Here is a 22,176-nt window from a genome sequence, read left to right on the forward strand (position 1 = left end):
AGCGTGTCAAGAGTGGTAGATATGGGCAATTCGAAGGGCCCACAAAACAGACCGATACTGGAATTGTTACTAGCGCATTAGAAGCTTGGAGGAAGGATAAGGGGGATGCCTATGATATATGCAAAAAGGGTAAATACCAAGTCAGTGAGGTAAGTCAGTTTAGTGGACCTCACCCCCGTTGTGTGAAGTGTGGGAGATATCATCCTGGAATATGTCACTATGGCACTAATGTATGCTACAAGTGTGGTATGGCGGGTCACCTTCAAAGAGATTGTTATTTGTCTCGCCAAAGCATGGGCATGGGTGTTGCACATACAGCCAGTTCTACAGCTACTACATCCATATTGCCTCCCCCAACCCGATACACTATAACGCCTACAGGGCGTGGAGCAGCTAGGGGTGGTATTCAGAGCTCGGGAGGGCCCAACGTGTTTTATGATATGATGAGGTGTCAAAAGTCGGAAGCTTCTCCAGGTGCAGTTACAGGTATATTGACTTTCAATCTCATGATGTGTAGGCTCTTGTTGATCCCGGTTCCACTTTGTCATATATCGCTCCTTTAGTTGCTATGGTATTTTCGGATAGAACCGGAGCGACTTTATGAGTCATTTTTTGTATCCATTTTTCTTTAAACGAAACGTATCATTTGTGGAGCCTCTTTATCATAATTATCCTACTTACAACCTCTTGAGGCATTGAGTTCTATAATGACTTCTCTAAATTGAGTTATAACCCTAGGCTACTACTTCATGCTTGCTTCCCTATATTCTCAACAAGGGACTATACCTGATGAATTTCTTACAAATCCTTTTGATGCAAATGGATAACATCTGCTCACTTGGGCTTATGCAAGCATTGTAAAGTTTACCTATGCGGTGTCAAGTTCAATGTAAAGTAGCCCAGTGTTGACATCCTTCTTGAGCCACTCTTTTTCTCTCTCTGATGTATGTGACTCGTATGGTTTGAACAGTCAATTTACTTCTTTGTGTATATTATAATGAATCCTTTTCACCGTCTAGTAATATGAAAGCATATTGATTTATAAGACAAGTTCGTCTTATCTCTAGTCCTCTCATGTAGGATCAACTATTGGCAAGAGTTAAGCTGTCAGAATGATAATAGTCTCACAAGTGTTCAACTTCTTTTTCTACCTCATGAGTTTGTGGCATATATTTCTTGTGTCAAATACTGTTAAGAGTGTAATGCAACTTCATGTATTTTGAAACACATATCATATCCAGGGTGCCAGAATAATCTCATTTCGAGTTAAACTGTTTTTCCCTACATTCCATGAAATGACTGGTGTCACGTACTTGGCTATTTCTCTTTGAGGCCTACTATTGCCGAATAAGGCACATATGGAATGAAACAATTGTTTTTGTCCTTTTTCATGACTTATAGTCTTCCAAGAATAACTAACGCTAATGTCTTTATCCTCCCGATCATGCCTCCCATATATCACATGCCTAAAATGGCTCACTTCTTTTACATCTTAAGATCATGTACATGGTCCCTACATTATCAATGCATACTAGGAAACTCTATGCCTCATTTATCAAATCAATGATGTCATCACAATGAATAATCATGTCAGTGTCATCAGTAGTAAGCTTCATGTCTCTTAGGATATATAGCCTCACGAAATACTCTGCTCAGTACATTGATAGATTCATGAATAATTCTAGCCCAATCTCGAACCTAGTTGTTCCTTCTTGTAGTAATATATGGGGGTTGAAAGTTCAAACATGTCAAAGAAGAAGCATCATCCCGTGAACAAATATATTGGATAGGAAGTTTTATGGTAATATTCAAACTAGCATATCTTAGAGTAATTGTTGGCAGCCACCAAAGGTTTAGTTTAGGGTGTTCAGCGTAGGGATTTAGAGTTGAAGAAAGTGAACAGGTTATTCTCAAGATCTTCTCTATGAATATATTGGGTGGATTGTTGAGGAAGGTAAAGTATGTGTAGTCACATTAGGCCTTATGAAATCTCGAAGGAAATAAGCCAAACTATAAGTATGATATTTTCCCTATTATTGTCCTTCGTGTACCCGGTGTTTCATGCGTCTATGTCTAAGGAGGTAGCTGGAAATCCTTTGTCTATGTTCCGTTAAAGCTAGTGAAGGTGATGTTATTGGATAATTGGCCTATGAGAGGTACCTAGTTGTCATCCCTATTAGATAAGTCTGGGAGATGAGACTGCCGTTAATGGGTTAGGGCGAGTTCTGTGAGTCGAGAAGGTCGCCTTGAAGGCCGAAAGTATTGTAGAAAGAAAATATTTTCGCTTGGTTGGATAGAAAGTGGTTGAGATTTGAAAGGTACTTTCTATGTGTTATGATTTAAATATGTGCAGCTCATGTTCAGATATCACCCTTGATAATATAATGCCTGTAATATTGAGATCAGTGTTGTTGATATACATTGTGATGCTTTGTCGAGTTGTGGATGTGTTGTTAGAATGGTTTTGGTAATTCTCTAGCAGGTGGATAGGCCCAATTACAAAGGAGACTCTGCCGAAATTTCTGAAAAAATTTAGAGTTAGTCAAAATTTAGGGACTTGAGGTATGTGAGAAAAGAGATATATTATGTTAAGTGTTTGGGGCGGACTCTACTTCTCATTCGAGGACGAATAATCCCAAGCGGGGGAGAATGTAAGTCCCGGAAAATTTCGCAAGTAATTTAAGATTTCGTGGTGCCAAGATAGGTTAATTATATTACTTTATGTGCAGACGAGGACTATTAATATGATGGATATCAAATGGATATGGTAATAAGTGTACAAGGCATATTATAAGTGATGTGGGGTCTAAGGAGAGGCCTAAGTCTAAGTCAAGTTGGAAAATTACATGATAGACTAAAGTTCCAAATGAGTACGCACAAGACCAAACTTTGAAGGAGCATATCTACATATATATAAGGAGTTATGTGACGAAGAACCTATCAAATGAAAGATCTCGAGTCTAGGTTCTAACTCTTCAAACCGTTCGTCATTCAGACACGCATACAAAAAGTTATGACCAAGTTGCCGAAAGATGGCAAATGCAATTCTGCGGACAATTGTGCGACCGCAAAACAATTGTGCAAACCGCAAAATGGTCGCAGGCCTGTCCAGTGCAACCCAGTTCTGGGCATCAGTTTTGCGGTCCGTTGTGCGATCGCATACCCGTTCTCGGTCCATTATGCGACCGCAGACCAGAGTTCGGAAGGTTCATTTTCCTATTTTCATAACCCGACCCCATTTTGATAAATAGCCTTTGTGGCTTATTTTGGGGCGATTTTCTGAGGATTTTAGAGAGAGGCAAGAGAATTTTAGAGAGAGAAGGAAAAAACCTAACATTCTAATCATCCAATCTTTCACCAATCCTCAAGAATCAAGGAAGCTATTCACTAGACTATCATCTATCCGGGTAAGCCCTACTCCTAAGCTTTCATGCAAGAGGTTATAAGTCCAAATATATTGTGGGGTTGGAAATAAGTCATGCATGTGGCACTATGTTGTAGTCTGTGGGATTAATGAACTATTTTGGGTAGTTTCTTATTGAAATTGGTTGGGAGAAGAAGGATTTCCAATATAGAGCCTTGTAGTCTATTTCACATGTTAGGTGTTTAACAAAATTCCTGAGAGAGTCACACAATGGGAATCCTTCTAAGTATTAACCAATTTTCACTATCTTCCTATAGATTATTATTGCTAGAAGTGTTGGTGCATTGTAGTAACTTAAGGAAAGCTCAAACAAGGTATGTTGGCTAAACTTTCTCTCTTATAATCGAATTCCATAATGTTATCGTAAGTTCAAGTATGGTTGGCTCAAGAGTTCCTAATTTCTAAATTCCGGGTTATTCCCTATAAACTTGATTATTCCGAATGGGCCTTCTGTCGAAAGATAGATGTTCACAGTATGGTTTGCGTATTTAAATGTTATGGCTTTGAGTCATGTTTTAAACGAAAACTAGTATACCAATTGGGTGAGAAAAACTCGATGTGCTTAAGACTCCTAATAGCTCATATGTGGACCTAAATTCTTGATTGGGAATGTCTTGCTATTGATAATCTTTAAAGATGCTTGAAAATAAAATAAGTGAATTGAGGAAGTAGAGTGTGGCCAATGAGCCAGGAATTTAAGTTATAGTTGTGGCTAGTGGTGCCAATGAAATGAGAGTATGCGATAAAGAGTATGAAATGAGCCTCGACTCAACTGTTTTAAAATGACTTCGAAAATAAAATTGTCTAAAAGCTTTTGTACTCAATTCATGCCCATAAGTGGCTGTTTTAACTAATGCTATAAAAATATCCAACGTGATTCGAGTTCTTACATACTCAGGCGTTGAAATTGTACATTGTCGTTTTTGGGAAAGAGTATTTTTAAGAATAAATGGTGTATTGCTTGTTTATAATTTTGATGTGTATTTCTCTTGTTGGTCGGTGTGCCCCATTCTTTGGGAAGCATGTTTGTGTTTAAAGTTTCCATTACTAAAGAATTTGAGGTTTATGATTTCCGAAATATTCTATATGTTGATATTTGATAATGATCCTTGAAAATAAAAGAGGTGAATGTGTGGAACATGAAACACGGCCAAACGTGCCAAGTGAAATAATATAATTGTGGTTGATGTCTCATATGAGATGGCCTAGTTGATCGGGTCGTGATCGGACGCCAAGCCGTATACATGGTGGTGACTGTGTTGGAGATATTAATTGAATTTGTAATTGTGGTTGATGTCTCGCATGAGATGGTCTAGCCGATTGGATCGTGATCGGACGCCATGCCGCATACATGGTGGTGACTGTATCGGAAAAATTGTAATTGTGGTAGATGTCTCATATGAGATGGCCTAGCCGATTGGGTCGTGATCGGACGCCATGCCGTACACATGGTGGTGACTGTATTGGGAATTGAAATCAAAATGGTGAATAGTGGCATATCGGTACTAAAGACTTCCCCAACTTAAAAATATGGGAATTTAATTGAAAACTTATCTCGTTCCTAATTTGATATTTGGTAATTGTTCAAAGCTTTAACTGATTATTATGATTGTCCTTACTTGCATTATTGTTCGTTCTTTTGAGAGGTGCTTAGTCATATATACTAGTACTATTCGACAGTACTAAAGTCCCTTTTGCCGGCGGCCCTGCATCTTTAAATGGATGCAGGTGGTTCCATAGCAGGTGTTGTTGATCAGCGATAGTCGTGCATCCTCTTCCCAGCAGACTCGGTGAGCCCCACTTCATCCCGGGATCATGTATCTTTTGTTCATTTTCTTATCATGTTTTGAGGTATAGCCGGAGTCTTGTTGCCGCCACTACTATTGTACTCCTTATAATTATTAGAGGCTCCGTAGATATAGTATGTGTCGTATATTGGTGTTGGGGAAAGACAAACAATTCATGTTATGTTTTTAATCACTGTTCCACTTTAGACTATGAAAATGTATATATTTTCATAGTCAGATATTCCGCGGCCGCGCTTCATCTCGGGATCATGTATCTTTTGTTCATTTTCTTATCATGTTTTGAGGTATAGCCGGAGCCTTGTTGCCGCCACTACTATTGTACTCCTTATAATTATTAGAGGCTCCGTAGATATAGTATGGGTCGTATATCGGTGTTGGGGAAAGACAAACAATTCATGTTTATGTTTTGAATCACTGTTCCACTTTAGACTATGAAAATGTATATATTTTCATAGTTAGATATTCCGCGGCCGCGCTTTTCCATCACGGTCAGCGGTAGAACTTGTGCTCAAATTAGCCTCTCTGAACTTTACTGTCGCGGGTCGCGTATTTGTGGACGTCTTAGCGGCGGTCCTCACGCGGCCGCGTATTTTGTCCACTCTCCACGCTCCAGTTCCCAGCTTTGGATTTGTGCAAGTTTAACTCCTTCATGAGTTGATTATGGCTTCTTTGCCTCATTTTGACCAAAACCTGCAAGAAAGCACACTAAGTCAGTTTTCGAGAATACCTTTACGCATTTTCGACCCAAAACATAAGCAAAAGATAGCACCTAATAGGTTAAAATCCATAATTATCAGCTTGCTTGACCGGGTTCACTCGATTGAGCGTCGGCCGCGCTCCCCGAGTTTGGGGCGTGACAATATGCATATTTCACTAGTTAAATATTGAAGAAAGCTAATACATTATTAATAAATTCATAACTAAACGTATAAAGATTTAAACTCTAAGGCAAACATTTTAAAGCTACCTAGAAAAATAAATTCTTTCAAGATTGATAGAAGAACTTTGAAATTGTAGCTTGTTTTGTAGATTTATTCTCTTACTAGCGATATAAAATTTGAATTGGCGAAGATTTGTACCCGATTTTTCAGCAAAAAGGTATCCAATGGCTTTCCCTTGAAGACAATCTAAGAGCTACATTTTTTATCTAAATATCTTTTGGGATTTGTCCCATGAAAAAGATATCACGTGCAAATCTTCAAATCTTATATCTTATACAGGATAGAAACTTTATTTAATGGAAAATATTGTGTGCATATTTTTAAAACTATTATTTGTAATCTTAATAATTTTATATGGCTGTCATCCAGGGGTAATTTTACAATAATATTCTACTATAAATATGGTTATTGTTGTTATAGACAAAAAATTATTATAGAGAGGTAAAATATAACTTAAAAAATCAGTTCTGAAAAAAACTCTGTTTTTATAATGAATAGTTGTGTTCAAAACCACAAGCGAGAAAAAGATCAAAATGGTCCTTAATTTATAGGGATTGGACTATTTTAGTCCTATTTTAGTAGTCTGCTCGTGTTTCTCAATGTTCCGCACGAATCCCTGTTGCTAATCAAAATTTCTGCTGTAGTTTCATCGCCTGTATCCATGTCGGTATCATACCTTCGGCGTTGTCTACACACCCGTATACCCCTTCGCTGCCTTTTCACAGAATCTTCAGCTAATTCAGAGCCAACCTCAACCTCAACTTCAACACCCAATTTGGTTTCAGACGCACTTTTCAAATCTAGAGTTTCAGAACTGATTTCAAAGCAGCACTGGTCTCAACTCAAGGACCTAATTAAACCCATTAACCCAACTTCTTTTCTTCAACAACTTTTTGATTCTGGGTTTGATTCTGCCTCCATTTTGCCATTCTTCAGGTGGTCTCAACATGGTTATCAGGTTTACCACCCTCTTGACCATTTATTCAAACTGCTTATTTTGTTAGTCAATGATAAAAGATACCCAAAGGTTCGATCTTTATTGCATGATTTTGTTAAGTATGGGAAAACCCATACGGTTTCTTCTGTTTTTCATACACTCTTGACTTGTAGTGATAATGTTTGTGCTAATTCTATTATTGTTGACATGTTGGTATTAGCTTGTGTTAATAATGCTAAGCTGGATTTAGCTCTGGAGGCTTTTAATAGAGCTGGAGATTATGAATTTAAGTTATCTGTGTTTTCGTGTAAACCGATGCTTAAAGGGGTGGTGAATGAGGGGAAATTTGAGCTAGTAGAGCTTTTGTATAAGGAGATGATTAGGAGGAGAATTGAGGTTGACGTGTACACGTTTAATATTGTAATTAATGGGTTGTGTAAGGCGGGGAAGTTGAATAAGGCTAGGGATGTGATGGAAGATATGAAGGTTCGGGGGATTATTCCGAATGTGGTTACTTACAATACGTTGATTGATGGGTATTGCAAGAGGGGTGGGGATGGGAAGATGTATAAAGCTGATGCATTTTTGAGAGAAATGTCGGAGCAGGGGGTGAGTCCAAATGAGAGAACTTATAATACTCTTATTGATGGGTTTTGTAAGGATGACAATGTCGGGGCAGCTATGAAGCTCTTTAAAGAAATGCGGTTTCAAGGGATGAGACCGGACATTGTGACGTTTAACTCGTTAATTAATGGGCTCTTTGGTGATGGGAAAGTTGATGAGGCTCTTGGTTTACGTGCAGGAATGGTACGTTTGGGGTTGGAGCCTAATATTCGGACTTATAATGTACTGATAAATGGGTTTTCAAAAATGAAGATGTTCAGAGAGGCTAAAGAGTTGTTTGATGATGTTATGAAGCAAGGGTTAAATTTTAATGTACTTACTTTTAATACAGTTATTGATGCTCATTGTAAGGCTAGCAAAATGGAAGAAGCAGTCGCACTTCGTGAGTTGATGTCGAACAAACTGATTTGTCCTAACATTTCGACATATAATTGCTTATTGGGTGGTTATTATCGAGAGGGAAATATTGAAGCAGCAAAAAAGCTACTGGAGGAAATGGAGGAGAAGAGTGTGAAGGCTGATGTAGTAACTTACAATATTCGAATAGATGCAATGTGCAAAAGGGGAGAATCAAGAAAGTCAGTTAGACTTCTGGATGAGATGTCTGAGAAAGGGCTGATCCCAAGTCATGTGACTTACAACACTTTGATGGCTGGCTATTGCCAAGAAGGAAACCCCAAGGGAGCTGTTACTATTAGGAAAAGAATGGAGAAGGAAGGAAAGCAACCAAATGTCGTCACTTACAACGTCTTGATTAAAGGTTTCTGTCAAAAAGATAAGTTGGGAGAAGCAAATGCTTTTTTGAATGAGATGTTGGAAAAAGGATTGGTACCCAATAGAACTACCTATGACATTATCAGAGAAGAAATGATAGAGAAGGGATTTGTCCCGGACATAGATGGACACCTCTATAATGATGTTGTCAATTGTTAATTATGGCCGAGAATTTTGATAGTGGTCTAATAGACTCATTCCGTCATTGCTTTTGGTACCCCGTATTCTGTCATTGTTATTTCACACTTAAACTACTTTTTTGAGTACTCTGCTCTTCGAGAGGGAGCGAAAACTTTTGTGGCTCTTGGTTCCAGAGCAATGCAGGTGTGTGCTTTTCTCCTCTTGACACTCTTTCTCTCTTTTGGTTAGAGTAGTTAAAGATACTAGTTATATGGAGATTATCTCATCTTCATAACTTTTTTTGTGTACATCAAGGATTGGTTAGTCATATTGAATGGGTGCAACTCAATGGAGGATGTGTCTGCTTCTCTTTTGCGCCACAAAAAACAATCTTCTGTGCTCAGACATAGTCGCAACTGATGCAAAAGGTGAAATTAGATAACAGTTCTTTAGTTCTTGTTTTTTCATTTTCTTCGTGCAATCCTTCTATGTGATTATAGTGAGATATACGTCATAATGGTGTCAATGGATGAGCTGTTATTTCCGAGAAATGATGGTTGATTTCATCCAATATTTGGTGATGTTAATTTCGCTGTTGAGTCTTTACCACTAAAATCTGTCAACTGATGTATAATATGATACACAACATATTAATGTACTCAGGTCCCTGAGTATCATGTAACAGTTGAATTAGTTTTGCGAGGGGTCTGTGATGGATAGATTAATGTTCTTGACTCAATACAAGATTAAACTGAAATACTGCTCAAATGCATGGAAGAAATAGAGTTGTTGTGAGGAGCCATGCATGAATGTCAAAATAAAATGGTAATTTGAGCTCTTGGGGAGATTGTTTGCCCTTGTAGGAAGGTTCAACTTTATAAGAACCTTAGATAGATGGTCGTTTAGACATGATGCTAGCTCTGAGTTAATTGAATCATTTAAATGATGAACTGTAAGTATAAAGATCCAAAAGATAAAGTATGCAGATAACTGAGGTTGCTGATATTGTCCTAGAAACTTACCTGCAATAGTTTGAGACTGTCTTTTTTTATCAATATAATCATTACTTACCTGTTCAAAGAAAAAATATCTGAAAGAGTTTGAATTGTTCTTCCATATTCTTATTTTATTCTCGTGGAAAAAAGGTTTATACAATAAATGATTTGCAAGTCATGTGTACTGTCATGCTTACAATATTTAGATGCTTACAAAATTTACATTTTTGGTGTAAGAGGAGGACCATTGTGCAGGACATAGGAAACATCCGGACCTTATGAGCTTCTTTCACTCATAGTAGGAGACATCCAGGACTACTTGTACATTTTCAGCCACTGCATATAAATGCAACAGAAATGAATAACACCGTAAACATTGAACACTATTGATCTAATAGGAAGCGTGTTACTATCTTCATTTTGCTACTAGGAATTCCAGTTTGTAAATGATTTGATTTAGATGAAACTGGTATTCCCTACTCATTCTTTCTCTTTAATTCAAGAGTAGGTAATGTTTTCGGGGCTTATGGTGGTGGGAGTTGGAATGAAGCTGCATAGCATTGTCGGAATATGACTTCTAATTTAGTTTTTGTTTGTTTACTAATTGTATGGGCGAAAAACTTCACGTCATATATTTGACATGGTCAACAGAGATAAAGCCTTTGAAGGTCCATGACGTGTCGATCTAACCCAAAGGTCGAGGTCAGATTAGGAAGGCAAATTGTCGTCGAGGACGAGGTGGCTCGACAGAAGACGAGGACAAGGACGAGTACCCGACCTCAGTACGCAGTAATGGCTAATTTAAGGATTTTGATTTCCTAAAGGAATATTCTAGTGAATATTCCTCTCTGTTGTACTATCTAAGGTTTTATGGCCCATGTACCCTTATAAATAGGAAGAGATGAAGTTCTAGAAAGGGGATCGGACATTTCTGTAAAGAACAACATTGACATTCTCTGTGAAGATTCTCTCTTTATTGAATACATACAAAGTTTACCTTTATACTCCTTTTCTTCTATCTTTCTCTCCCGATCCAAGAATAATCGGAATATTTAATTGCTTATCATCATCCATCATTGTCAGGAAGCTCAGTGGAAAATCTCACCCTTGTCGGGTGAACCTTGTTCTATTTATTACTTAAATGCCATTTATTACTATCTTTCTCGTTCTTAAGCCATTATTGCTCTAAGACACTCTTATCTTACAACACACATATGATACTCTCCATAAAAATACTAGATTTGCTACTCGGATATTAATATTGACTTGGATTAACCCGTTTCTCTATAAATCTAATTGTATTTAAACCTAGATCTAAATTTTGGGTTATACAGTTCGGCGCCTTGTGTGGGAATTTCTTAGTCAAATTTTTAGTTTCCATTTAGATCTACAACTTTCGTGACTTGTTAACCTAACGTGCTGTAAAGTTATCCTTTCTCTTTGCGTATACAAGGATTCCATGGCAAGTAACCAAGGAAACAGAGCAAAGCAACGGACAATGTCCTGCTCAACCTTATGAGTGCCATCGACGAAGGGTATGACACCCAAGATGAGGAGGTAACCCCTACGGCCTCCCCCAGATTAGGGAAGTCGCGTACACCCTTCTGCAGCACCACTAAACCGAATGGGAAGGGGGCTTCCATGTCCGCGGGAGAGGGAGCGGCACCTGCCATGAAAAAGCTCCTCGAAGCTTGCTGACCGACACTCTGGTCAGCGTAATAAGCAAGCAAGCCCCATGCACGACCACGGAGACCACTAGGACCCATGCAGCACAACGTAAGAACGAACAAGATGAGCTACCCGACCCTCCTACTTCAGGTAACACTCATACAATTGTTTGACAGTGCAGGTTACAGCATCCTCGCCGCCGTGCTAAAGAGAATGGAGGAAATTGAAAACAAGAACAAGGCGCTCAAGGAACAAATAAAGGAGCACCAGGAACGGGTAGACAAAGTGCCCCCAAACTGCTACCAAAAAGAGACGCCGACAGGTTTGTGGAACAGCCATATAGGGAGGAAGAGACTCCTCATGCCATACCAAAAACTTTCAAGATGCCTCCGTGCCTCCGAATCTACGGCGGAACGACTGCTCTCGAAGACCATGTGACTCACTATGTCACCGCCATAAAAGGCAACGACCTCACCGAAGAACAAGTGTCCTCCATCTTGTTGAAAAATTTAGGTGAAACCCTCACAGGAGGGGCGTTGACGTGGTATTCGCAACTGCCGGTCTATTCCATAGAAACATTCGAGGAGATGGAAGACAAGTACGTGACGGCACATGCTAGGGCCAAGAAAGCTGAAACGAGGGTGAATGATATCTTCGCCATCAGACAATCCCCGGGAGAGAGACTACTGGACTTCCTAGCCCGATTCCACAGGGTTAGGATGACTTTACCAAACCTCTCTGAAGGAATGCCGTAGTAGCCTTCCCAAACGAGCTGAACAGAGAAGGCTCAAAGGCGACCAGAAAGTTACTGAGTCGATTGATGAAGTACCCTCCGGCTACCTGCGACGAGATCAATGCTTGCTGTGCCGAGGTCAGGGCAGATGACGAAGACCTCAATGGGCCAACCCAACAACTCACCTCAGTACAATCCGAACCCCGGAGGGAACGCATGGACAACGCGAGGAGAGACCCTCCGGTATAGAGATCGGACAGAGATCGGCATCAACCTTACATCAAGGCACCTGTCCCCAACTTCCGCCGACGAAGACGACACTTCTAGGACGAGATCAGACATTCACAAAAACGATCAAGGTATGCGCCCCTTACTATCTTCTCATAACTTTTGTGTGTCACCTACAGAGGTGGTCTACACACTCGAGAAGCTCGGAACAAAGGTGAAGTGGCCACCAAAGATGAGGTCCGACCCAAGCACCAGGAAGTCTGACGCCTTCTGTGAGTTCCACCAAGAACGTGGACACAAAACGGAAAATTGCCACGCTCTAAGATTAGAAGTAGCGAACCTGCTGCAGCAAGGACACCTCAAAGAATTACTCGGCGACAAAGGCAGGAACACCTTAGCAAGGGGTCGAGAACGCCCAGGCCCACCAAAGCGGCCCTCGCTCGCTCGTACCATCAACATGATTATTGGTGGCAGTGACGACGCCTCCATCAACGGCATCAAGTTCACCGCCACCCCCAAACTCAAGAGATCAATCGCCCATGAATGGTATGACAGCGTCGAAGAAAGTATCATCTTCGACGAGTCAGATGCCGGCAGTTTGACTTTCCCTCACAATAATGCACTTGTCATTACTTTACGAATGCTTGATACTGATGCTAGGAGAATTATGGTAGACGACGGAAGTGGAGCGTGCATCATCCATCCTCGACTCCTCGTATTGATGCGACTTGAGGATAATATAGTGTCGTGCTGTATTACACTAACCGGTTTTAACAATGCAGTTGAACGAACTTCCGGCAACATCATACTCCCCGTCCTTGCCGGTGGGGTGACGCTGGAGACCACATTCCATATCATGGATCAGGTTACCGCATACAACGCCATCATAGGTCGGCCATGGATACATCCCATGAGGGTAGTCCCCTCCAGTTTGTGATCAAGTTCCTGACCCCCTGGGAAATATTCAGTATACGACGGAAATAACACACTTCTCCGGAATGCTATTGGATCGCCCTGGACGGTACGTCGACCCAACAAAAGAAAAAAAAGGAAAAAGAAGCATAGCAATCAGCAGGGTCGAGGTCCCTGCAGGTCGAAGCTAAAGATACCGTTATGGACCCAGAGACGGTTAAAGCCGTAGGGTCGACCATAGAGGACCTCGATCCCGTCCTACTAGACTACATCGACCCCAGCAAAAAGGCCTACATCGGCTGCAGGCTCCAAAATCCAGGTAAATTTAGTCAATTCTTAATAGCTAATGCAGATTTGTTTGCCTTTAGCCAAGCAGATATGCCCGTTTTTGAACATTTTCGTGACTAGCCTTTGATAGGTAGCTCCCGCGTTCTTCAACCCGAATGGCATGACCCTGTAGCAGTACGTTCCCCTGTGAGTGATGAACGTAGTTTTCTCTTGGGCATCTTCCTCCATGAGTATCTGGTTGTAGCCTGAGTAAGCGTCTAGGAAACTTAGCAACTCATGTCTTGTTGTCACGTCGATGAGCTGGTCGATCTGTGACAATGAGAATGAATCTTTTGGGCAGGCTTTGTTCGGATCGGTGAAGTCCATGCACATCCTCCAGTTTTCGTTCTTCTTTTTGACCATTACCACATTGGCAATCCACTTGGGGTACTTAGACTCCCTAATAGAGCCATTGGCCAATCATTTCTCTACCTCCTCGTGGACGGCTTCGTTGATGGTGGGGTTGAACTTTCGCCGGACCTGCCTTACTGGGGTAGTAAGGGTCGACATTTAGCTTGTGCGTGGCTATCTCTTTGGGAATACCGGGCCTATCTGCATGGCTAAAGGCAAACAAATATGCGTTAACTATTAAGAATTGGCTAAATTTACCTGGGTTTTGGAGTTTTCAGCCGATGTAGGCATTTTTGCTGGGGTCGCTGTGGTCTAGCAGGACGGGATCGAGGTCCTCTATGGTCGACCCTGCGGCTTCGCGGAGAGAAAGGATAACTTTACAGCACGTTAGGTTAACAAGTCAGGAAAGTTGTTCTTCTGAATGGAAACTAAAAATTTGACTAACAAATCCCCACACACGGCGCCAAACTGTATAACCCAATAATATAGATCTAGGTTTAAATGCAATTAGATTTATAGAGAAAAGGATTAATCCAAGTCAATATTAATATTCAAGTAGCATATCTAGTATTTTTATGGAGAGTATAGATGTGTGTTGTAAGATAAGAGTGTCTTAGAGCAATAATGGCTTAAGAACGTGAAAGATAGTAATAAATGACATTTAAGTAATAAATAGAACAAGGTTCACCCGACAAGGGTGAGATTTTCCACTGAGCTTTCTGACAATGATGGAGGATGATAAGCAATTAAATATTCCGATTCTTCTTGGATCGGGAGAAAAGATAGAAGAAAAGGAGTATAAAGGTAAACTTTGTAAGTATTCAATAAAGAGAGAATCTTCATAGAGAATGTCAATGTTGTTCTTTACAGAAATGTTCGATCGCTTTTCTAGAACTACATCTCTTCCTATTTATAAGGGTATATGGGCCATAAAACCCTAAATAGTACAACAAAGAGGAATAATCTCTTAGGAAATCTAAATCCTTAAACTAGCCGTTACCGCGTACTGAGGTCGGGTACTCGTCTTCGTCTTCTGTCGAGCCACCTAGTCCTCGATGTCAATTTGCCTTCCTTACGTGACCTCGACCTTTTAGGGTCAGGTCGACACCTCATGGCCTTCAAAGGCTTTATCTCCGTTGACCTGGTCAAATATATTACGTGAAGTTTTTCGCCCATACACTAATGTCTTGGATTTCTGATTGAAAATTCTTGTTCTTATCTATTTATTTCATTTCCTCAAAATAAAATTAAGAATTATAATGGACCCCTGTTAAATTTTTTGAATTATTATCTGTCCCTGATGGCCTGATCTAATGTCAGATTGGTCTTCACTGTATTCTAGCTTGCCCATTGGAAATCATAGTATGTTACTGTTGCTATTATGTTAACCAATAAATTATGCTTGGATGAATCCTCATCAAGGTCTTATTGACCTATGTAAGTAGTTGGGTCTTTCCTTTTTGGGTTCAGTGCCTGGAATAACATTTTAGGCTGACAGTTACAGTGATGATTTGGCATTCCTCGGGCATTTCAAGAAATATGATTTTGTGGTGTAGTTTGCAAAATTTGAAGCGTGCTAGAGGCCCGTGATTAGGGGTGTTCATGGTTCGGTTTGGATCGGTTTTCCCCGAAAAAGAAACCAAACCAAGTAAGTCGGTTTTTCAAATATTAGAACCAAACCAAACCAATTAAGTCGGTTTTTTCTCGATTCGGTTTATGTCGGTTTTTCGGTTTTTTCGGTTATTTGTCGGTTTTCTTAAATATACGACATACACTACCAAACACATATTTCGGCGACCACATTTTCAACGTAACACTATCAAATCAATTGCCCTTTTAGAAATCTATTATTTATCAAGATATATTGATGATAATTGAATTAAATAGTGATGAATAATTTAAGGACTCCATTAAAAATATATTATTTTTAACACGAAATGGATTCTTACACATAACAAAAGAAAACTACCAATCAAATTAGAATGTAAAGGTAAAGAACTATACTAAAAGTACAAACTATTAACATTTACCATAAAATTTTTGAAACTTTGTATAAAAATATACATATATATAGGTGTAATAATGAATTTGAAATAGCTATTCCTATAGTCGGTTTGGTTCGGTTTTTTTTCGGTTTTTTTCTGATTAAAACCATAAACCAAACCAAATTTGATCGGTTTTTAAAATTCAAAACCAAAACCAAACCAAACCAAAAAGTATCGGTTTTTTTTGGTCGGTTTGGTTTGGTTTTCGGTTTGGTTCGGTTTTTCGGGTTTTTATGAACACCCCTACCCGTGATTGAATATTTTTCCTGGATCCTTGACTTGTTGATGACCACGTTCCACAATGTGATTTATGGTGAGCGACATGCCAAGGTAACTTTTGTCTGGCTAGGGTTGAGTCTCATCAATCTACATGGCAAGACATTTTGATTTGATCAGGTTTTTGGAACAATACTATGTATCGAGATCTCGATGAGAAAGTTAGAGAAAGATAATAAAGAGTATTGTTGAAGAGAATTGTGCGACTGAAGTAGGAGGCACTCTTTGTTACTTTTTCAAGAGAAAATGCAGGAGCGAAGAAGGGAAGCGTTGATGTTTTTCTGGTGGAAAATTGGTATATAATTTCTCAAATCTGCTTATTCTAACCTGATGCTTCTTTCGTGGAATCACCAGGAATGGAATCCTCTTCTTTTTCTTTTCTTTTACCCCTACTAATCTATTTGGTACTGTAAAAATGCATGAAAGAACTATCCAACCAAGTTCTGAAATCCCCATTGCTTGTGTTCCCTCCGTAGTTCTTTATTACTTTGTTATGTTACTCGCTTCCATTGCACTGTTGTTATTGCTTGTTGCTTTATTCTTTCCGTTTCTTTAGCTGAGGCTATTTTGGAAATAGCCTCTCTGCCTTTATAGGATAGGGGTAAGGCTGCGTACACACTATCCTCCCCATACATCATGTATGGGATTAAATTGGATTTTTTGTTTTTGTTGTTGTTGTATTTACTATTTTTCATATAGACTGAAATAGAGAGCGCACTAATTCCCATCCCCCAAAAAAGGTCATGTGTGTTGTTTGCTTCTTGGTAAAGTTTTGGCGGGCGTAACCTAGAAGATTACAAAAGATAGAGTATCATTTTAAAATCTAATTTCCATTATGCTTTGACCTTGTTCATGATAAGTTCTCACATCGTTTGATTGTAGAACTGTTGTATTTATCAACAGAACTTCACAAAATTATTACTCATTCAATTTAATATATGTCGAACAATTGTTATTTGCGACATGCTTTTGACCAAAATATTGTCTCTAGAAGCTTTTACTTATTTTTTAGTCGAGATATCTAGAAAATAGTTAAAATTTACAAGTGGTCATTCAAAAATAGCCACAGTTTCAAAAGTAATCGAAATTTAGTCACTTTTCATGTAAAGATAAATCTAGATGAAAATAGTGTTCAAAATCTGGAAAAATACTTCCGTATAATATACTGGAGTTCTTTCATAAGTATACTGGAACTCCAGTATATTATATCGGAGTTCCAGTTTAATATACCGATCCAGCATAATATATTGGAGATTGGAGTACATGTGCTCCAATCTCCAGTATATTATACTGAAACTTTCCGTGTATTGGAGTTCCAGCATAATATGCTGGAAATTCATACACAGGTGCACGGATCTCCAGTATATTATGCTGGAACTTTTCGTGTTGCAGCAAAATAGTGGTTATTTTTCAATGATTTTGCGAACGCTGGTTATTTTTGAATGATCGGTCCGAAAACTGGCTAGCCCGTGTTATTTTTACCTCTTTATGGGTAGATAAAACAACAAACCCATTCTGGTAATGAGGGCCTATTAGAAGAAGTTCTAATGTACTCTTAAACCGAATGTTCTTCTTGAAATTACAAACAAACCCCTCCTTTTTAAATCAAATCTCCAAATTGTATGAGAAAAAAAGAGAAAGAATTATTTACCTCATTCATCTAATCTAATCCACGCTTTAAGCATTTAATAATCCCTACATCCAGAACAAATAATAAAGTCCAGTCCTAACTCCTATCCTAATCTATCTTTTTCGCGCCATCCGTTGCTACCCTTATCCAATTCAACAAACTTTGACATTATTTAAATATTAAAATGATTACTATTCGATTAGATATTATTTTGAATATCTAACTGAATGATTTGTAATTAGAGTTGCAATCAGTTAGGCTGCAATTCCATCTTTACTCTACAATCTTACAAGAAAACCCTCTATCATTCAGAATTTACGAGTTTAGTCAACTTGAGCAAAATTTTAGAAGTGCCAAAAAATCTATTTCCTATAAATTATTTTTCCTCTCTTGCAATGAAAATTATGCCAAAATTGATGACTCTTTAAATTTCCATTTGATTCATGTTTCAAATTCTCTTACTCTGCTTTAGAATTTGGATTCTAAGTATAAAAGCACTAAGTGCAAATACAAATGAGCATTTTAATTATATTATTAATAAGTTTTGCTACCGGAAGGGAAATTTTGGCGTAACCGGTAAAGTTGCTGATACGTGATCAGGAGGTCATGGGTTTGAGCCGTGAAAACAGTTCTTACAGAAATACAGGGTAAGGCTGGTCACAGGTTCGAGCTGTGAAATAGCCTCTTACAGAAATGTAGGGTAAGGTTGATCACGAGTTCGAGCCGTGGAAACAGCCTCTTGTAAAAATATTGGGTAAAAGTGTGTATGATAGACCTTTGTGGTCCGACTTTCCTCTGGACCTCCTGCATAGAGGGAGCTTAGTGCACCGGGCTGTCTTCTTTTTTTTTTTTGCAGTCAAAGACTAGTTAGGAATTTCTGATATAAAGACTTAAAACTTAAAAAGGATAAACATTAATATAATTTTCTTAAAAGGGAGATACTCATATAGTATTCCACAGCTGTGCATTACAATTGGCATCGCGAACATTCTTCTCGCCTTCAAACTATCCTGTACCAGTTCAAAATCACCTTTCAAAGGTTGAGTAACGTAATCCTCTTCTCCTCCTCCCAAAATAACTTTCTGGTTTCTCCTTATTAATCTCTTCCTTAATTATCTCCACCTACCATTTTTGTCTTTGTCCTTTATTATCTTCTTTCCTATTTTTGGCTTACTGATTTCTGCTTCTTTTTTCCTCCTGTTTCCCTATATCTCAATCTGCTCTGGTATTGACAACCTTTGATCATTGTCTCAAAGAAAGATTTTGCTTTTTTGTGACAAACCCATATCTTGAAATCACATTTCTAACGTTGTTGTTTGTATTCTTTTAGGAGATTCCAAGGTGGGTTTTTTTGGGTTTGTTGCTGATTTTACTTTCGACAATGAATTTGAGGTTTCTCTAGTTAGGAATCAATCTATGATATCTGTTATTTCCACCACTCTTTTAGGCATTTGTCTTCTTCAATCTTTCTCTGTATTGTTCCTCTATCACTTCTATGTTTTTTCATGAAGACACTTTTGGAAACACCGTCTGAATAGAAGCTTTCTTTTATTGAAGAACAAAACATCCTATTTGATTGTCCCAAAAGTACATATTGGCATTTCTGAGATCACAGAATTGAGGTGCTATTGAATTTATAGCCACAATATTGAAGAAATATGTCAGCTTTAAGGCAGAGTGCTAGTTCATCTGCATCAGAAGATGATCAAAGGTATGCAGGAATGGATGAAAAGAAGAGGAAAAGGATGATTTCTAACAGGGAATCCGCGAGGCGCTCGAGGATGAAGAAGCAAAAGCTTCTGCAAGATTTGACTGGGGAAGTGAGCAGATTACAGGCTGCTAACAAGAACATTGTGGCTAAAATTGAAGAGACCACAGAGAGATATACAGTTTGTACTGCACAGAATAATGTGCTGAGGGCACAGGCAAGGGAATTGGATGATAGGCTGAGGTATTTAAATGATGTTATTAATGACACTGGTTTGGCTGTGGATGCTGCTGATCCTTTGCTGAAGCCATTGCAGATTCCTTGTTCCATGCAGCCCATTGCTTCTTCAGGCTTGTTTAAATTTTGACGTCGATTTGGTTGTCTTTAATGGCTAGTTGGATACCTTTGCTTCCATTAGTCCATATATTAGTAGTGGTTTCTTTAATGGTAATGTCATGTTAGTTATGTCTTTGGTGGTTATGCTTTAGTGTATGCTGTGTCTGCTTACTCTTTGAACCATGTATATACCTGGAATTATCTGGGAGTTGTTGAATCACATGTTTCTATCTTGCTTGCTGGTCTTTTGTTTATGATGATATTAACAATAAGGGATAACGGATTTGTCCTGTCATGGCTGATATTGAGAATCAGGGGATGATCATAGTGAAAGCTATCATGATTTAACTAGTATTACACTAGCCACTCAGTCCTCCTTCTTTATCCATTCTTAGGAGCGGTAACTGATATTGAGAATTCAGGGATCATAGTGTAAGCTATTTATTGACTAGTATTGCACTGGCCACCCGATCCTCCTTCTTCATCCATTCTTGAGGAGGCAACTAGTTTGGGCTTGAGGAGCAGTAGTAGTTATTATTGTTGTATTGTCAATGCTACCGAGAGTGGCGGAGGTAGGATTTCCGCTAAGGGGGTTCAAAAACAAAAAAAGTTAAAAAAGATTGTAGCTAGTGAGAATTGAACTAATGACCTTACAAAGGTTTTGAATCCCCTTGACGACTAAGCTATGCTTTTGGGTTGTGTCAAGGGGATTCAAAACATAATATATAGAGGTAAAAATCAGATTTTGCCTTATATATACAGTGTAATTGTTCGGCGAAGGGGTCTTCTGCCCCCCTAAATCCGCCCCTGGCTACTGATGTCCTTCTCAGCACACATGATTATCTCGCTTGCCTCAGTTTGTCCAATGCCTTTAGGTATTTGGGTCTTCCTTAGGCTCAATAAGTGCACCCAAGCATGCATAAGTTCCAAGAAGGGGAGGGGGCGGATGGAATTTCACTCTTTTTCAGGAGAGCTGCATCCAAAATGGTGTCAATTGGTAATAGAATATAGCTAGATAACTGATGGCGCAACATCCAAAATATGTCGGATGATTTCATGGTACACAATATTTTATTAAGAAGATAGTTATATAAAATTATCCTTTTTTTCCTTCAATTTACTCCACCTAGATTGGAATATAGCAATCCGTCCGCCCAATGTTATATAGCTACAGTGAGGCCTTCCTTTCTCTCTCTTAGTGGTGAGGTTTCTGATAGAAGTCATGGTGTTGCCTTTCAAAATAGAGTTATTTATTTGCTGGGCACCATTGAATCTGTATTGATGTTTTAAACCGATTTCTTAGATTGGATTGCATCACTATATGTCAAAATGCTGTCAAAGGTAAAAACTGTATATATAATGTTTTTAGTTCGTAATATCTTGCTTCTAGTGGAGTAAACTTCAGCTCTTCAGCTTGCTGATAATGAGGCCTGATCATATGTTTTTATTATAATCAAGCTCTATGGTTTCTAAATTGAACTAAAGGAACTTTTCCTTGCCAAGTTTTGGCCTCAAAGTAGGAGTAACTGTGTTTTGAGTTCTTGTGCTACTTACATAGAGATACAGTCGTTGGTGACAGAACCCTTAGACTTGAAATTTCACAGGTCAAAGTGATAGCATTTAGCTTGGAACCGAACTCCACAATGGATACTGGTCACCCAGCCCATGAGAACAAAACGATGAATGGCTGAAGTACCCTCTTGGAAACCCTGGTGAGATAACTCTGATGCCTTAGTTTTTTGCAGGCAGTAAGGTGTTTCATGGGGAAGAAAAGAGAGGGGAGTATCTGATGAATGTTTACCTTCACTAGGGTTTGCATGAAGTATATATAAGGGACTAGTACAAATTCTGCAAGATTCATTGTTATCTTTGCTGATCGGTTGTGTAGCCGGGTCAGGTGGATATGTCAGTAACCGATCATGTCATCCCAACATTTAGGTACTCGCCCAATTTAGTTCTTATGACAGCATTAAGCGTGTTCTTATACGAATGATGTTAAGACAACAATTTATCCCTCATGTTCATAGGATGTTTGGGTATTAGTGGAAACTGTAACCGTGATAGTGAGTTCTTAATCTTAAATAATGAAATTCCTTTTCTTGGAATTCCAGAAAGTTGAATCTTAAGAGGAAAAAGCTGGTCACAGTTTGATGATTGGCCCAGAGCAAATATGTAAAAAGAAAGAGGAAGTCTCAGCAACATTTGAATCTATGCTCTTTGGAAAACTCTAGTTCATTTTCTTTGGGGAAAAGGGCCACATTTATCCCTCTACTTTCAGATATTGTTTACATTTAACCTCCGTTATACTTTTGGGACATATATATCCCTACCGTCACCAA

At 38.9% G+C, this 22,176-nt stretch overlaps 2 protein-coding genes across 5 annotated transcripts; both read left to right on the forward strand.

The window, feature by feature from the left end:
* On the forward strand, positions 6,760-10,627 carry LOC109223020 (pentatricopeptide repeat-containing protein At1g09820). 4 transcript variants are annotated; one of them, XM_019387298.1, is made up of 3 exons: positions 6,760-8,832; positions 8,944-9,056; positions 9,861-10,627. In XM_019387298.1, exon 1 carries the CDS (start codon positions 6,835-6,837, stop codon positions 8,665-8,667), a length of 1,833 nt encoding a protein of 610 aa, XP_019242843.1. In that variant the 5' UTR covers positions 6,760-6,834; the 3' UTR covers positions 8,668-8,832; positions 8,944-9,056; positions 9,861-10,627. The 4 variants fall into 4 exon arrangements, with proteins under 4 accessions (XP_019242843.1, XP_019242849.1, XP_019242835.1 ...); XM_019387304.1 differs by having other exon boundaries at positions 10,132-10,627; XM_019387290.1 differs by having other exon boundaries at positions 10,275-10,627.
* LOC109223047 (bZIP transcription factor 53-like) lies at positions 18,753-20,129 on the forward strand. Its single transcript, XM_019387314.1, has one exon. It carries the CDS (start codon positions 19,452-19,454, stop codon positions 19,866-19,868), a length of 417 nt encoding a protein of 138 aa, XP_019242859.1. The 5' UTR covers positions 18,753-19,451; the 3' UTR covers positions 19,869-20,129.

This window comes from Nicotiana attenuata, chromosome 1, assembly GCF_001879085.1.
Source record: "Nicotiana attenuata strain UT chromosome 1, NIATTr2, whole genome shotgun sequence".
Taxonomy (NCBI): Eukaryota; Viridiplantae; Streptophyta; class Magnoliopsida; order Solanales; family Solanaceae; genus Nicotiana; species Nicotiana attenuata.

Excerpts from the sequence above, each read along its gene's own strand:
- LOC109223047 (XM_019387314.1), top strand. The coding sequence starts at position 19,452 with ATGTCAGCTTTAAGGCAGAGTGCTAGTTCATCTGCATCAGAAGATGAT.
- LOC109223020 (XM_019387285.1), top strand. The coding sequence starts at position 6,835 with ATGTCGGTATCATACCTTCGGCGTTGTCTACACACCCGTATACCCCTT.